The sequence below is a fragment of the Clavelina lepadiformis genome, chromosome 6 (genome assembly GCF_947623445.1).
Source record: "Clavelina lepadiformis chromosome 6, kaClaLepa1.1, whole genome shotgun sequence".
Lineage (NCBI taxonomy): Eukaryota > Metazoa > Chordata > Ascidiacea > Aplousobranchia > Clavelinidae > Clavelina > Clavelina lepadiformis.
In genome coordinates, this window is record NC_135245.1 from 20,049,680 (window position 1) to 20,066,512 (window position 16,833).

Genomic DNA, 16,833 nt, shown 5'->3' on the forward strand with positions numbered 1-16,833 from the left:
TCGAGGGTTTTAGTGCAAACTAAAATTTGCGTCAATATACTTCAACTTCTCACAAGCCATAAGGCTACGACCATGAGGCTTTGGCGTTGCACGCTGAATACTGATCGGGTCTTGTCTAATCTAGGCTATGCAGATTGATTCTACGTTGGCGCTTAGCCAACAAAGAGGATACCGTCACAGCAGGAATACCTGAGTCAAATATTTTAGGGTGACAGTCTTTCTATGAGTTGAGTTGTTTTGCCAGTTCTACAGTAGTGCCTTGTTATGGTTTTGACGACGAGCGCATTCCAGCATCTTCATTTCTTCCCGTAGCCGGAGTAGCTGTAACCTGTAGCTACTTGTATTATGTGACTCTAACAATGCTCGTATTCGATGAATTGACCTTACACTTTACGGTAGACAAGTTTCCCTTTGTTTGCTCCCGTACGAACTTTTGACAACTATTCTGCCCTGTCTAGTATTTGGCCACAAGTATTCTATATGTTATGTTTTGAGTAGAAAGGTTACATTTTTCAAACTTTAGGTCACTTGGATTCTTAATTAAGTTGTTTTTTGCTCTTTTGATCTTATATTGTTTCTGGTGGATTACACGATTGTGCTTTGTTCTACAGGTTCGAAACTCGGTAGGACGTTGTAGGATCTCTAAAGGATGTCGGAAAGCATTTTTTTTTAATTTTTTCTGAATTTGAAACCCTCGTCACGTTTGTTACTTGCGTGTCTCTTTGTACTCGATCGCTTTCTAGTGGTGAAAAACAAAGGTTTATGTCACGCCGTGTTTTTAAACTGTGTGCTTCGTTGTGTATGATTGAGTTTGGAAACTTTAAAGACGTAAACACATTGACGTGTGCCATCACATCAAGATAATCTTAAACAAAAAATCTTGTTATTTCATGTTTTCATGGCGAAAACAAGTGTAACGAAATTATGTCACGCGTTATTCACAGTATTTTGTATTTTACCGTCTTTGTGAGTTTGTTCTCTAGTGCGTTGATTGGTTGCAATTACCGTTTTTTGTCTCACGTTTTGTGCACTTTTATCTTATCACTAATTTGGCGCCTTGCCTTTTGTACCCTATAAATGCCGTTCGTTAAGTGATTTGAACAGGTCGGTTTTGGTTTTGGGTCGTAGAGGCTGTTGAATAAAATGAGTTGATTTCTTGGGTTTTACTGGTGGTGTCGCGGTTCACCGTGAATGTGGAAATTGAGCCTGGCTACACGAAAGAAAAAGTTCTGTTACACAAGTATTGTTAAAGGTATTAAAAATTATAGGTAAATAATTTTAAAACGTCTGTTTTAAAATGTCGCAAAGAGTAAGTTAGTGGTCTTGCCTATACATGTCTTGTCCCCGCACTAATGTATACTATATAGCCCACACTGATGTATATAGCTACTGTACAGTAGCTTTGTGCAGTATGTATGAAAGTACGCACTTTATTGCTTCCAGGTGTCACCAAAAGGGACCATGAGGTAACAATTTAACACGCTTGTGTTTGACTTCCTCGAACACACGTGGGAAGATTCATCAACTCATCTGAATTTGATCAACCCATACAACATCTACAATCGCAGTTATAGCATTTGTGGTATCGTGATGAAGAAGCAGATAATTTTTGTGACATAACTACAGTTCACTAAGTGTAATAGTAAATTTTAATAAGCCTAATAAAGTTAGGTCTAATAAAATCAAATATTTTTGTTATGCACTTAAGTAAGCCTACGTTTAATAAACTATACCTGCTGTTTATCGACCACACAAAGCGTTTTATTTGCGACCATAAGCTGTCAAGCATATTGACTTCAGACGCCTTACAAGTAGCCGGTTCGTAATATAACTTGTTTGAACACTAAACGAAGTAACTTCACGGAAACCAAGCTAAATGGAGCAACCGATTGTGACGTAAAAACCGTGTTTTGTTCGTCTTTTGTGCTTTTGCATTTTCATGGGCACCTTCGTTGTTTACTGCATTGTCTTTTAGTGGCTTAAAGAACCCTTTGTTCATCTCATCATCATCACGCTTCATCTCATCTCTTCGTTCATCTCATCATCATCATCACGCCTCATCTCATCTCTTTGTTCATCTCATCATCATCATCACGCTTCATCTCATCTCTTCGTTCATCTCATCATCTCACACCTAACCCCGGTGATTCGCATCTCACAGCATTATAGAACCAATCAATGGGCAACACGCACCTACGGCATTTATGACAATTTTTCACAGAATAAACTTGCGGTTTTCAATTCAAACTGCCTCCTCCTTAATCTCTTATGGCAGTTAGCCGCTGTAAGGTGAGAAAAGTACAAATTCTGCTTTTATCTGCTTTTAAGAATCCTGCATTAGTCAGACACATTATTTCATGTTCGCAAGGTTCATTTTTTGTTTGTTCTAAGGAAAATAGGCACTTGTTGAAGTAAGCGGTCCGGGATACTTGTCATGGATGTCATGAAAATTACCGCGAGAGAGTTGTTTTCAACTGACTTCGTTCAGAGTCATATTTATTCACGGTTATGACTAGCAATTGTGGTGTTGGATGATTGCCTGACTATGCTTGGTGTAACTTGTCTGCCATGTTGTTGTTTATAGCAATGATACTATAGCGTTTATAATATGTCAAACTCACTGGAAAAACACATTCGTCACAAACCTCATTTTGCGGTCCAAGCTAGAAAAACCTGATATGGCGACAATCAATTGCTATAAAACGCGTCTGATGCTTTGAAAATTGTTATTTGAAATTTGAAAAGGTTTTCTTTTGAAGTGCTGGAGTCTGGGATATATTATGACCGGACAATTTGTTCCGTTTCTAGTTCTAGTTTTTCTGTTGAAGTTAGGAAGTAAGTAGAAGGTTGAGGTGACTTTATTTAGATATGTTTATTACATTTAAACAATCGTTCACGTATTTACAGCTATTTAATTAATTAACTAATTATTTATTTAACAGGTTAACATTTTCTACAGCGCTTAAAAATATAAAACATTTATGCAACAAATTATGAATTAGCAAAGTTAAACAAGGTAGAAAGTAAATAGAATTACAAAAATTATACAACAAAAAAGTTTTCACAAAAAAACGTAAATAACATTTTTTCTGTTATGTCAGCAAAAGTTTGTTGGTTTTGTGTAAATTTTGTCATATTTTGTCGTGAAAATTAAAATGTTTCCTAAGTTAAACCAACATTGAAAAAGAAATTTTTGTCTAGTCTGCACTCAACTCTCCGAAAGAGAAGTAAAGGATGGATTGGTCTTGTATCAATGCGTCGAAGTTGGTAAGAAAGTCGAAGAATTAATTGGTTGTTCACCATCGTCGCCATCATCCATGCACTCATGCAAAAAATGTGAGTACCCTTTGCGAGCGTTTATTTTCACTTTTTTTTCAATTCCAAGTTACACTTCCCAACGCATCCCTTTTGCTACATTTTACTGATATCCTGGAAAATTATTAACTTTAGTTGTTTGTTTTTTAACCAGACTGTCGACCTCCTCCAACCAATGATGCTGTCATCTACCAACCAGTTAACGATCTGTATCGGGTTGGTGACGTAATCACGTACAGCTGTATAGGTAAAGAAACCACCCGCATTCCGCCATCTAACGAATGTCTTCCTGGAAGTGTTTGGAGCAACCCGGAATTCTCTGTGTGTGAAGGTGTGCGTGACTGTTCATAGATTACTTATCTGTGCTTTAAACTGTATATATTCAAAATTTTGGCTTGTTGTTCTTTCTAAGATAAACCTACTGAGCAGCCCTCTGGAGAAGTAACTGAGCATCCAGTCGATAAACCAACTGAGCAAACAATGCAAAAGCCTACTGAGGAAGCAACGGAACAACCAGTTGAAAAACCAACTGAACTAACATCTCACCCAACAACAAAACAATCAATCAAACCTCTCAGTAATATTTCATGATTTATGGAATAAACATTTTCTCAAGTTTTTACTACAGTTTTATTTTGTTTTCAGTTACCAAGTTAATTGTAATTTTTTTATACAATTCAAGGATTAGCTGTTTGCCGCTCTTATGGCGATCCCCACTACATCACACCCGATGGTAGAAAGTACGACTTCATGGGAAGTTGTGTCTATAATTTTGCGACAACAAACTCCCTTGAACCGACTGATCCGAGATACTTTTCTATTAAAACTGCAAACGAACACAGACGAGGACACACCAGGGTGTCCTATTTGAGCAACGTCACAATCACGCTTGGAAGTGGTGACGTAATATTCATTGGGAAGGACGGTTACGCAACAGTGAGTACTTTAGAAGCAAATTACTTCTTTACTTTCATGAAATTATATGAATTTGTGAATGATTGATTGTTTTTAATAAAAAATTCAGTTAAATGGAGAAGAAGTTCAAGGTTATGAATCAGACAAATTCAATCTTGCTCCATCCGGGAACGGGATGGTTCTCACAACAAAATTCGGTCTCACAGTTGATTTCAACGGAAACCGAATAATTGTGAGATTGCCAAGCACCTACAAAAAAACGGTACTGACCATCTCAAGTGTTATTTTCAAGTCATCAGTTTTCTTGCTACAATCTTCAATTATTCTTTTACTATAATTTGAATTTAGATCAACGGCTTATGCGGCAATTACAACGATGACGAAAGTGATGATCTTGAGAAATCTGATGGAACCACAACAGATGATGTGAATGAGTTTGGTGATAGTCACCAGGTTGGAGATTGCGGAGATGAAACTCCAGATCCGATTGTTTGCTCTCCCGAGGATAAAAAGAAATGGTGGGAGCTGCTAAATTCATGTTGTTAAGCTCACGTAATGTTGTTGCGTACTCAGTAAGTGTGTTTTAATTCAGGAATCGACCAGAATTCTGCGGGGCCATGGAAAGATATCGATACAATTGTGGAGATTTGGTTGATTTTGATCTTTACAAAGAATCTTGTTTGTTCGATGCTTGTGCTACTGATGGAAACGAGGAAGTTATTACACAGGTAAATTTTTGATTAACTTTAGTATCATTTTCACTTGCGTTATTTTCTTGAATCCGTTTGTTTGATTCATTTCTGATTTAAACTTATATCAATGAAACCATTTATAATGCTAACGGCATCAGTTTTGTTCTGCAGGCGATGCTTAGTTTTGTTGCTGAATGCCAAGAAAAAGGCCGACAATTGTGCAACTGGAGACAAGACCTTGGCAGGCCGATTTTGGAATGTCCAGCTAACAGCCATTACCAAGGATGTGCCTCCCCCTGTCCTGACAGTTGCGCCAATTCTTCAGCTTCAACAAGGTGGGTCGGTTTTCTTTATCTGCTAAAGTATTGGTATTTTATAATTTTGAAACTCAACTGTGTGTAAACTTTCTGTTAAAGTATTTCAATTTGTTTCCGCTGGATTAATCCTCAAAACAACTTTTATTTCAATCATCATTTCATTAGAAGTATTACAAGTTTCCAAGTTTATGTTAATGTACTGTTTGCTGTAACTGTAAACGGGCATAGCCAAAAGTATACTAAGCATTAATTCAGATAATCGTTATCAGGCAGCTATACTGTAACAGCATTGAATTCGTTTCCATATTCCTAATCTTGTTTGTTTGAAATGTTTCAGTTGCCCAATCCCTGGAACAGTAGAAGATTGTATTTGCAACGAAGGTTTCATCAAAGATTGCAACCGCTGCATCCCAGCCAGTGAATGTGGAAGTGTTGTTGATGGAGCCTACGTCAGCAACGGTGAACGATTTTGTGAAGAATGTTGTTCTCCAATTAAAAGTGAAATGGTTTTAACTGTTTGTATTAAACTGTTTGTACTGTTTGCAACGGTGAAAGATTTTGTGAAGGATGTTTTTGTCAAATTAAAAGTGACTTGGTTTAACTGTATGTTTTTGTTTTAAATTTACGTCTTTTCAGATTGCACATTTGGCGATGCAACATTTATGCCACCTACAAGACCGCCAACTGACCCACCAACTGAACCACAAACAGACCCGCCAACTGACCCACCAACTGACCCACCAGCTGAGCAACCAACTGACCCGCCAATTGAACCACCAATTGACCAACCAACTGATCCACCAACTGACCCACCAACTGATCCATCAACTGAACCACCAACAGACCCGCCAACTGATCCACCAACTGACCCACCCACTGACCCACCAACTGATCCACCAACTGACCCACCCACTGACCCACCAACTGATCCACCCACTGACCCGCCAACTGACCCACCAACTGATCCACCAACTGACCCACCAACAGACCCACCCACTGATCCACCAACTGACCCACCAACTGACCCACCAACAGACCCACCCACTGACCCACCAACTGACACACCCACTGACCCACAAACTGATCCACCAACTGATCCACCCACTGACCCACCAACTGACCCACCCACTGACCCACCAACTGATCCACCAACTGATCCACCAACTGATCCACCCACTGACCCGCCAACTGACCCACCAACTGATCCACCAACTGACCCACCAACAGACCCACCCACTGATCCACCAACTGACCCACCAACTGACCCACCAACAGACCCACCCACTGACAAACCAACTGATCCACCAACTGACCCACAAACTGATCCACCAACTGATCCACCCACTGACCCACCAACTGACCCACCCACTGACCCACCCACTGACCCACCAACTGATCCACCAACTGATCCACCAACTGATCCATCAACTGAACCACCAACAGACCCGCCAACTGATCCACCAACTGACCCACCCACTGACCCACCAACTGATCCACCAACTGACCCACCCACTGACCCCCAACTGACCCACCAACTGATCCACCAACTGATCCACCAACTGACCCACCAACTGACCCACCCACTGACCCACCCACTGACCCACTAACTGATCCACCAACTGACCCACCTCCTCAACTTCCAAGTAGGAATGAATTTTGTTGGAAACTTTATTATTGTGTTTGCACAATTTCCTATTGATCTTATCCTTTCGTTCTACACTATCTGAAAAATTCTACAGTTTTTAAAACACTTTGTGTTTACTTTTAGGTGTCGGTGTTTGCCGCGCCTATGGCGATCCCCACTACATTACACCCGATGGTAGAAAGTACGACTTCATGGGAAGTTGTGTCTATAACTTTGCGACAACAAATTCCCTTGAACCGACTGATGAGAGATACTTTTCGATTGAAACTGCAAACGAACACAGACGAGGACACACCAGGGTGTCCTATTTGAGCAACGTCACAATCACGCTTGGAAGTGGTGACGTAATATTCATTGGAAAGGGCGGTTACGCAACGGTGAGTTCTTTAGCTGCAAATCATTTCTTTGCGTTCATTAATTTATGTCAATTTGTGAATGATAGATTGTTTTTAATAAAAAATTCAGTTAAATGAAAACGAAGTTCAAGGTTATGAATCAGACAACTTCAATCTTTCTCCATCCGGGAATGGGATGGTCCTCACAACAAAATTTGGTCTCACAGTTGAGTTCAACGGAAACCGAATAATTGTGAGATTGCCAAGCACCTACAAAGAAATGGTAATGATCATCTCAAATGTCAACACTTCATGTCATCGGTTTTCTTGCTACAATCTTCAATTATTCTTTTGACGTAATCTGAATTTAGATCAACGGGTTATGCGGCAATTACAACGATGACGAAAGTGATGATCTTGAGAAATCTGATGGAACCAAAACAGATGATGTGAATGAGTTTGGTGATAGTCACCAGGTTGGAGATTGCGGAGATGAAACTCCAGATCCGATTACTTGCTCTCCTGAGGATAGAGTGAAGTGGTGAGAGTAACTAATTGTTTAATTTGGTATAACTATCTTATGATTGAACAACTTTTTAGTTTAAATAATTTGTTCTTAATTTAATTTGTATCATTTCAGGAATCGACCAGAATTCTGCGGGTCCATGGAGCGATTGGACGGTTCATGTAAAGATGTGGTTGATTTTGATCTTTACAAAGAATCTTGTTTGTTCGATGCTTGTGCTACTGATGGAAACGAGGAAGTTATTACACAGGTTTACGTTTGTCACAATAAAAACTAGTTACCGACCTTATTGTTTATACTATCACTCTCAAATCTTAACCATGGCTTTAAGAATTGTTTCAAAATTATTTATCTTCGATTTTTGAAGTGCCAGTTGTGATAGATAATTGATTGCTTCTGTTATTATTTGCACTTTTATGAAGTGATTTTGTTGTATTTACCAATTGCGATTGAAGTATTATTCGCAAATTACTTAACTCTGCACTTACTGTAATTGCACAAGTATTTTTCAAATTGGAGTTTTGTATTTTATTTGTTTAACACTGTTCTCTACCTATAAAGGCGATCGAAAGTTTGGTGAAAGATTGTCAAGAAAAAGGCGCCAACACCTGCAACTGGAGACAAGACCTTGGCAAGCCGATCTTAAAATGTCCAGCTAACAGCCATTACCAAGGATGTGCCTCCCCCTGTCCTGACAGTTGCGCCAATCCTTCAGCTTCAGTAAAGTAAGTTAGAGAGTGAAATGTTTTATATTGAAAGTGGATATTGTTTATTGTTAACTTTTACTTTGACATATTTATTTGATGTAGTTGCCCAATCCCTGGAACAGTAGAAGATTGTGTTTGCAACGAAGGTTTCATCAAAGATTGCAACCGCTGCATCCCAGCCAGTGAATGTGGAAGTGTTGTTGATGGAGCCTACGTCAGCAACGGTGAAAGATATTGTGAAGAATGTTTTTGTCAAATTAAAAGAGACTTGGTTTTAAATGTTAGTTTTAAATTTACGTCTTTTTCAGATTGCACATTTGGCGATGCTACATTTATGCCACCCACAGAACCACCAACTGTCCCACCAACTGACCCACCAACAGACCCGCCAACTGACCCACCAACTGATCCACCAACTGACCCTCCAACTGACCCACCAACAGACCCACAAACAGACCCACCAACAGACCCACCAACTGACCCACCAACTGACCCACCAACTGATTCACCAACTGACCCACCAACAGACCCACCAACTGACCCACCAACTGACCCACCAACTGACCCACAAACAGACCCACCAACTGACCCACCAACTGACCCACCAACTGACCCACCAACTGATTCACCAACTGACCCACCAACTGAACCACCAACTGATCCACCAACTGACCCACCAACTGATCCACCTACTGATCCACCAACTGACCCACACCCTCAACCTCCAAGTAGGAATGAATTTTGTTGGAAACTTTATTATTGTGTTTGCACAATTTCCTATTGATCTTATCCTTTCGTTCTATAGTATCTGAGAAATTCTACCCTTTTTAAAACACTTTGTACTTACTTTCAGGTGTCGGTGTTTGCCGCGCCTATGGCGATCCCCACTACATCACACCCGATGGCAGAAAGTACGACTTCATGGGAAGTTGTGTCTATAACTTTGCGACAACAAATTCCCTTGAACCGACTGATGAGAGATACTTTTCCATTGAAACTGCAAACGAACACAGACGAGGACACACCAGGGTGTCCTATTTGAGCAATGTCACAATCACGCTTGGAAGTGGTGAAGTAATATTTATAGGAAAGGACGGTTACGCAACAGTGAGTTGTTTAATAAAGATTTCAGTTTAGCATTTTTTGTGCATCGTAATCTATTCAATATTAAGATATCTTTTCACAAAACTGTTTCAATTTTGAATTAAAGTAATTTTTTTCATTTATTTAGTTAAATGGGAAATACCTCCAAGGTTATGAATCAGACAACTTCAATCTTGCTCCATCTGGGAATGGAATGGTCTTCTCGACAAAATTTGGTCTCACAGTTGATTCAAACGGAAACCGAATAATTGTGAGATTACCAAGCACCTACAAAGAAATGGTAACTTTTTGATTTCTCAATCAACCTTGGAGTGGTTTTGTAAGTTCAAGGAAACTTCACTCGGCTAAGTTTTAAAATCAAGATGCTTTAAATTATTAAATTATTCTCATGCAACTTCGTGGCATCATAATTTCAGAAAATTATTTCTTTTTTTAACTACGTTTGCAGATCAACGGATTATGCGGCAATTACAACGATGACGAAAGTGATGATCTTGAGAAATCTGATGCAACCACAACAGATGATGTGAATGAGTTTGGTGATAGTCACCAGGTTGGAGATTGCGGAGATGAAACTCCAGATCCGATTGTTTGCTCTCCTGAGGATAAGGAGAAATGGTGAGAATATTGTTTTATTGCCAATATCTATGAACTGTATTCTACGTTTATATTTTCTTTTATTTTTTTTCCTTATTGCCAAGTGATTTACTTTTTCTAGTATAAATATGCCCGGTACTACAAGGCAAGATATTTCTGTTATGCATTTAAGTATGTTAAACTATATCTGTTTTTTGTTGTGGCCTACTAGGGACGTCCTATTCATATATAATCAAAGTGATCACATTGTGACGTCATAATTTTCACCACGTATGTCATAAATAACAGCAAATACTTACTGACAACTCTTTCTTGGCTTAAGGTCAACTTGTGTTAGTAATTGCCCTTCAGTTTAACGACTTTTTTCAATCCAGGAATCGATTGAATTTTTGTGGAGCCATGGATTTACTGGATGATTCTTGCAAAAATTCCGTTGATTTTGACACTTACAAAGAATCTTGTTTGTTCGACGCTTGTGCTACTGATGGAAACGAGGAAGTTATTACACAGGTTTGCTTTCTTTAAAGTTTAGATTAAGATGTTAACACTTTCTTAAATTTTTACCTGTCTCACTTCACAAAACTTGTTTTTCGGTCTGTTTTTGTTGGTTATTCAATTATTATTGTTACTCACTTTACCTTTTTTAATAAATTCATAAACCATTTTTGAACCTTGCCTCTCCTGATAATAACTTTTGTAACTTACAGATTTTTGAACTATTCCATTTATTTTTGCTTCAGATAATTGAAAGTTTAATCAAAGAATGCCAGGAACACGACGTTAAAGTCTGCAATTGGCGTCAAATTCTGAACAGACCGGGCATGGAATGTCTGTCCAACAGTCATTATGAAGGCTGCGCCTCTCCCTGTACTGATACCTGCGCCAATCCTACAGCTTCGTCAGAGTGAGTTAAGATGGTACAAAATAAACCAGCAATGGCAATTACTGTAAATATCTGAAAATTAACGTTTCTGTAGTTGCTCAATCCCTGGAACAGTAGAAGATTGTGTTTGCAACGAAGGTTTCATCAAAGATTGCAACCGCTGCATCCCAACCAGTGAATGTGGAAGTGTTGTTGATGGAACCTACGTCAGCAATGGTGAAAATATGTTTTTATGATTTGAGGAAAGCCTTGAATAAAGATAAATTAACTTTATTTTTCTGATTTGATTGCAGTTTGTCCTACTGGTGTGCCCAATCCAGTGATTCCGACAGAACCTCCAATCATGGGTTGCCTGAAACCTTATTTGCCAAGGAGAACTTTCGACCCAGACAAACCAGTATACGACGAAGGCGATACCATTTGCGTTCGATGCGAGATTGGAACCAGGATAGCAAGAGTTGCCTCGACAACAGCGATGTGCAGAGCGGACGGGAATCTCAAGGCTCGAAAGAAGCTTAGTAGCGGCCAATGCGAAGGTTTCTCTTTTGTTACTTAACAATTTGCTGCTGCTTTATTTCGGGAATGTGATTTCTGGAGGGTGTCGGTTGTTTAATGCACAGAAAAAGACACTGACTCTGCGACAGCTTATACTGACTCAGCCAACTTTGCTGTCTTACTGATCGTTAATAGGAAAATTGCTTTTTCACCAAAATCATCCAGCTTCTCCCAACCTTTTGTTCTTTCTGTTACCAGAACTTCCATGTCTTTTTGAGATGAAGTCTCGAATCGCATTTTACCGAACGAACAGACCAAGAACTCTGTACAGCAGATGCCAATCATCTTGCCGGACATTCACCGCCCACGTTGCAAAGGTCGGTTTTACGACATTCGTAGAAATTATTTTCAATCTTCGTCTTTAAACAGAAACCGGTGAAATTAAATCTGTAAAACTTCCAGTTCATCAAACTCCAATTCATCTTTTTTGAGCTTGAAGGATCCACAGGAAGTCCGATTCTCCAGCCAGGAGACAAATGCGAGCACGACTGGATGCAGATCAAAGATGGCGACAAGCTGGTGATAATTTTAATCGGTTTATTATTTCTTTGTTTTCTTCCTGTCAGCGCGCAAAGGCTTTTTTCAAAGTCCTCATACACGTAATTTCCTGTTCTCATCACAGAGCGAGAGATTTTGCGGAAGTGACGTGCCAAGTGACTACATATCGACAAACAATTCGGTAACAATCTTTTTCACCTCTGACAACGAACACGAATTCAAAGGTTTTCTTGTCCGGTCTCGCCATTTGGACTGGTTTGACTATGTGGCTGAGTGACTTTTACAAATGACTGGACTGATCTGACCTCACAAACAGGATCCATAAAATGGAAGGACGACAACTCATAGCTGCCTGTATAGTACATTGCTGTATAAAACTGCTGCATCGCCGCAACGTCGTAACGGCTGATTAAGTTAACGAATGTTCACTAAATTGGGGTTTGCTTGTCAGGGCCTGGATGCAACTGAACAGCTTTTGTTGATGCTGTAAGTTTCGACTTGAAGACTTCAATGAAAAGTAATATGTTATTCTATAGAAATCTTAAAATCGCGAATCAAGAAATTGGCTCAATAAATTGCTTGTAGTTTGCTATGCAAGTTCTATCGCACTACGTCAAGATCAACCATCCATAGCTGAGCAAATACTACACAACGCAAAATTTCTGTCGTCACCTTCAATCAAACTTATAACCTTCTACATATTTACCGATGTCTGCTTCGCCATTACTGCCCATCTCTTAGCAAATATGGTGCAGTTTTCAAGTGTCCTGCAAACCGAGTTTAATTAGAAAAGCGACCTATGACGTTTCACAATACGAGTTTATTGGTATAGCTTCTACATGTCTAGACACCACTTAAACACATTTCGACCACAAGTTATCCATTTGTTTGGCCAATACCTTTATTACGACGTATGGCCATTACGACAAAAGAATCCAACTCAAAAGCAAAGAATAGAAACTTCAATTTAATGAGAAGTTTGCTGTTGTCTTTTTGATATCATACGTGTTAAACGTGGTTATATTGACGTTTCTGCAAGGCGAAGTACAGAGTTGACTTCCACACGATATCTTTGTTTGGTCTTGATGAGAGATAACGATGAAAAACTTTTTTCAGGTTTCATTGAATCGTTTGAAAGTATTTTCGCGCAGACTAAGCACATGGGCAGCGGTACTTTTTCACTGCTAGGAGCAATAGTGGAATCGAGCTCTTAAGAATTTACTGTCATACTACCTTATGAAGTCTCATTTTGACTTTTTGCTTGTTTCTGCGTAATCAATATCAGCATTGCATGATCGTTTCAAGCCATGTTGTAAATCTGAAGCAGTAGTTTCTTCCTCTGTCCTGTTAAAACCACTAACTTTATTTTCACTGTTGGGTTTCTTTTGCCGTTAAATTTTGTTTAAAAGTCTTCTTAGCTTTCACATACAACTTGTCTTAAACGCATTGTAGAATACTTTTAAACAGTTGGACACAACACTTGCAGCATTGTGACGTACGATAAAGTCCAAATTAGACCATAAACTCAATGTAACATCAGAGAGCTGCAAATTACGGAACTGCCGAAGCACTAAATCGGTTTAAAATTTGATGTTTTATTTCTTTAATCAATGAACAAGCCTTCAACATCTTGGATTTTGCAATTGAGATATAAAATTGTAATATATTTGGCGGACCGGTAGTAAAGTTGACGCGGGCCGGCACCGGTCCACGGACCGGCGGTTGAGAACCATTGCTGTAGAGTGTAGACTATACTTCATTCAATTTTATCACATTGAAGGCTTTTTATGCGCAATATAAATGCAGTTACTGTACATTTTTATTGAAGCTCACCGAAAAGGTTTCCAGTTGCTTGGTCGTAAAATTCTATCTTAAAAGTTTTCCGTTGACTCCATTAAAAAACACTGAAAGGAATTTTAATGAAGACTTTAAACTCCTAAAGGCGATATTTATTCTCCATTGTCACAGAGGATTTTACAACTTGTTCTTAGCTTTTATTGTTTCGGTCAACTTCTAAATTACTTAGACTACCACTGAAAATAAATGAAATTTCCTGGGTGTGGTTCATTTGAAATACCACAACCACCTGAACACACGACCACTTTGCTCATTTCCATGGCAACATTTCAGATGGTTGGATTTCATTTTGAATGACATCACTGTGCTCACGGACCCTCTTGAATTGTTTAAATATTTCTGAATCTGACAAACGTTTCTTTAGGAGAAGTGTCTCCTGTATATAACGATTTTAAGCCCACTGAGCACGTAGCCCAATATACGTGTCTTCTATTTTTTGTCATTTTACATTCCGCTATGAACTAAGAATAAACTGGCAGTGGCTATTGTGCAGGTCTAAGTTTAACTAACTAACTTGGCAGTGAATGCGGGTTACAATGGGAAAGATTCAGCATTTCTACCATGTGTATAAGATGAGCGGCACCAATAAGAGGACTCATAAGAGACTTTTACTCAAAAATTTGTTTTTCACTTCCATGGTTTTTTTATTCCCATTATAAGGTTAAAGCGCGTCGTAGACCGCATTTTATGGCTGGGAAACAGCATACAAGGAGATCGCGAAAGATAGATTCTTAGCATTCGAATGACGCAAGAAAGGAAATAACTCCGGAAAACTTAAAATTTAATGCTCGAAATGATATCTTCGTAATTTTGAATTTGTATTTTATCGAAATTTTTTTGTCCAATTTAATCCCGCTAATTTTGGAACTTTATACCCTGTGCAGTAAACATATGAACAAAAATAACCAATATGCTGAAGAAAAAGCAAATTTTATTTCAATTAATGCAAAATATACTGATCGATATCGAGCAAAATTACTCAGAAATTACTAAACAGTCGCTTTAGGATTCTACAAAGCTCGCACAATCGCGGCACTTAAGCACAGAAATATGTCATCTTGATGTATTTGTAAGTGCCACGACAGGGATCCCCGAACACAGAATTGCTCGGTTTCAGGACGCAATTGTTCTTGTTGTCACAAGTCGACTTCACCAAACCGTAAGATTTTGTTGCCTTGCAGTCTGTAGTTTTGATTGAAGAATGCGGGCAGCTGGTACAAAAATAATAATGAATTAATAGGACATAGGTTGGGAGATTTTATAGTCAGTTACGCGTTACTTACGTGCTGGAGTCGTCTCTCCCGTAAAAAGCGCCCCGAACCAAGATCACCTGACCGGAAGGACAAGAAACTTTGAGGTTTTTGTTCTCACATGCGATGGCAGTCTTTATCTGGTACATAACTGAAAATCGAAAAGTTGGAAAATTAACGTTTGCGAAATCCAAGTCTAAGAAACGTAGGTTTACGCAAAAATGAAACGAAGAGTAAACAAGTTCGAACTTTGTGGAACGCAGACGTATTCGAGCTCAATATATTTCCTCACTCCCTTGCAGGGATCACCATACACCGAGTTTGAAGGGTTCAAGAGGCAGGAGAACTTGTTGTGACATTGCTCCTCCAGCATGCCGGTGGACTGTGGCGCCTCACATTTCGTGTTCTTATTGCCTCCACACCTATACAAGAAGAGTTGAAATTAATTGCTGCGTTGTAAAGAGAGTATTTCCCATATTCTGTTCGTTTTTGGCGACATGATTACAAGCATCGCAGCATTGCGAAGCTGCGAATCAAACTGAGTTCACTTACAGATTTTCATCCGATCTTCCGTATGAGCCATAGCCTACCATCATCACTTCTCCGTCGTTGCATCCAGCCAAGACCGGGTCCTCATGCTCACATGCAATGGTTTTTCTCAATTTATAAGAAGCTGAATAAGAACAAAAGGAAATGATTTAAAACTAAAACCTCTTTAAAGATCGAGACGAAGAGAGCTTGAAAGATAAGAGTTCAAACGGCTTCACACCCACCAACTTGAACGCAGTGATAAGTGATCTTGATGAACTTGACCACTCCTTTGCAAGGATCGCCGAACACGCCGTTTTCCGCGCGCAAGACGCAGGAATTCTTATTCTGGCAATTTTTCACCAGAGTACTGAGTGATCCTTCGGCTCTGCATTGGTCGTTTGAGTTTGTTCCGCACCTGACGTAAATCTTGTTTTTGTCACTTCATAATACTCTGGTTGTTTCTTAAGCAATGTTTACCTGCTTGTTTCTTTTCTTCCGTAATAACCCCCGGTCACCAAAATTACTTCGTTGGCAGGACAGGAAATTTCAACAGGATCCTGGTGTTCACAGGCGTACTTTGTATTCTCCTGGTACGCACCTGGAGGAGAATTAAGCTCGTATTGTCACAAAGAAAGGAACTTTTTTGTATTTACATCATTCAAACAGCAATTGTGGTTTCTATAGCGCAGATGCCGATGAATTTTGAAACAATACCCACCTAATGTGCAGCTACACATAACCAGAATAAGAACGACGACTGTCAGTTGATTCATCTTCTCTGCACTTCTACACTATATGGTACTTTATATAAGCGACAAAACGCAACTCTCTAGCTAAACACAAAAATCGAACTACAAAGTATCCTTCAAGAAAGTCAAAATAAGGTTTTCAGCGTTAAATTTTACCGAAACACATTAAAGGTTTAAACACGCTCGTTACCTGCCGTGACTTTAATCAAAGTGACTTTATCAGTGCCTTGACGTTTTTATTTGAAAAGGCGTAGACCAGACGGACATAAAGCTGGAAGAAAGTTTGCGCAAATATTTGCCAATCTCTTTCACTTTTAACGAACCTCTTAAAACTTTATTTCAAATTGGGCGTCAGAT

At 39.2% G+C, this 16,833-nt stretch overlaps 3 protein-coding genes across 3 annotated transcripts; 2 read left to right on the forward strand and 1 right to left on the reverse strand.

Moving 5' to 3' along the window:
- Positions 1-4,350: 4,350 nt before the first annotated feature.
- LOC143461980 (uncharacterized) lies at positions 4,351-5,743 on the forward strand. Its single transcript, XM_076959949.1, has 5 exons — positions 4,351-4,492; positions 4,579-4,748; positions 4,823-4,958; positions 5,094-5,257; positions 5,577-5,743. Exons 2-5 carry the CDS (start codon positions 4,661-4,663, stop codon positions 5,597-5,599), a joined length of 411 nt encoding a protein of 136 aa, XP_076816064.1. The 5' UTR covers positions 4,351-4,492; positions 4,579-4,660; the 3' UTR covers positions 5,600-5,743.
- A 1,050-nt stretch (positions 5,744-6,793) lies between these two features.
- On the forward strand, positions 6,794-13,156 carry LOC143461976 (IgGFc-binding protein-like). Its single transcript, XM_076959946.1, has 18 exons — positions 6,794-6,882; positions 7,008-7,261; positions 7,350-7,502; positions 7,591-7,760; positions 7,860-7,995; positions 8,307-8,470; positions 8,555-8,676; positions 8,761-9,180; positions 9,306-9,559; positions 9,684-9,836; positions 10,005-10,174; positions 10,528-10,663; positions 10,894-11,057; positions 11,131-11,252; positions 11,330-11,572; positions 11,790-11,908; positions 11,994-12,110; positions 12,214-13,156. The coding sequence occupies exons 2-18, from the start codon at positions 7,076-7,078 to the stop codon at positions 12,364-12,366; spliced, it is 2,982 nt and encodes a 993-aa protein (XP_076816061.1). The 5' UTR covers positions 6,794-6,882; positions 7,008-7,075; the 3' UTR covers positions 12,367-13,156.
- Positions 13,157-14,857: 1,701 nt separating this feature from the next.
- LOC143461977 (L-rhamnose-binding lectin CSL3-like) lies at positions 14,858-16,606 on the reverse strand. The gene is made up of 7 exons (XM_076959947.1): positions 16,446-16,606; positions 16,205-16,325; positions 15,970-16,142; positions 15,749-15,869; positions 15,446-15,618; positions 15,230-15,347; positions 14,858-15,157 (listed from the first exon to the last, which is right to left on the reverse strand). Exons 1-7 carry the CDS (start codon positions 16,498-16,500, stop codon positions 14,983-14,985), a joined length of 936 nt encoding a protein of 311 aa, XP_076816062.1. The 5' UTR covers positions 16,501-16,606; the 3' UTR covers positions 14,858-14,982.
- Between the last annotated feature and the right edge of the window lie 227 nt (positions 16,607-16,833).

Bases quoted from the DNA above. Each gene is read 5' to 3' on its own strand.
- LOC143461980 (XM_076959949.1), top strand. From the start codon at position 4,661: ATGAGTTTGGTGATAGTCACCAGGTTGGAGATTGCGGAGATGAAACTC. The intron at 4,749-4,822 runs GTGGGAGCTGCT...GTTTTAATTCAG, and splicing joins CCCGAGGATAAAAAGAAATG to GAATCGACCAGAATTCTGCG. The intron at 5,258-5,576 runs GTGGGTCGGTTT...GAAATGTTTCAG, and splicing joins AATTCTTCAGCTTCAACAAG to TTGCCCAATCCCTGGAACAG.
- LOC143461977 (XM_076959947.1), bottom strand. From the start codon at position 16,500: ATGAATCAACTGACAGTCGTCGTTCTTATTCTGGTTATGTGTAGCTGC. The intron at 15,619-15,748 runs GTAAGTGAACTC...CTTCTTGTATAG, and splicing joins GGAAGATCGGATGAAAATCT to GTGTGGAGGCAATAAGAACA. The intron at 15,158-15,229 runs GTAAGTAACGCG...TTTTTGTACCAG, and splicing joins GGGAGAGACGACTCCAGCAC to CTGCCCGCATTCTTCAATCA.
- LOC143461976 (XM_076959946.1), top strand. From the start codon at position 7,076: ATGGGAAGTTGTGTCTATAACTTTGCGACAACAAATTCCCTTGAACCG. The intron at 8,677-8,760 runs GTGAAAGATATT...CGTCTTTTTCAG, and splicing joins TGGAGCCTACGTCAGCAACG to ATTGCACATTTGGCGATGCT. The intron at 11,058-11,130 runs GTGAGTTAAGAT...ACGTTTCTGTAG, and splicing joins AATCCTACAGCTTCGTCAGA to TTGCTCAATCCCTGGAACAG.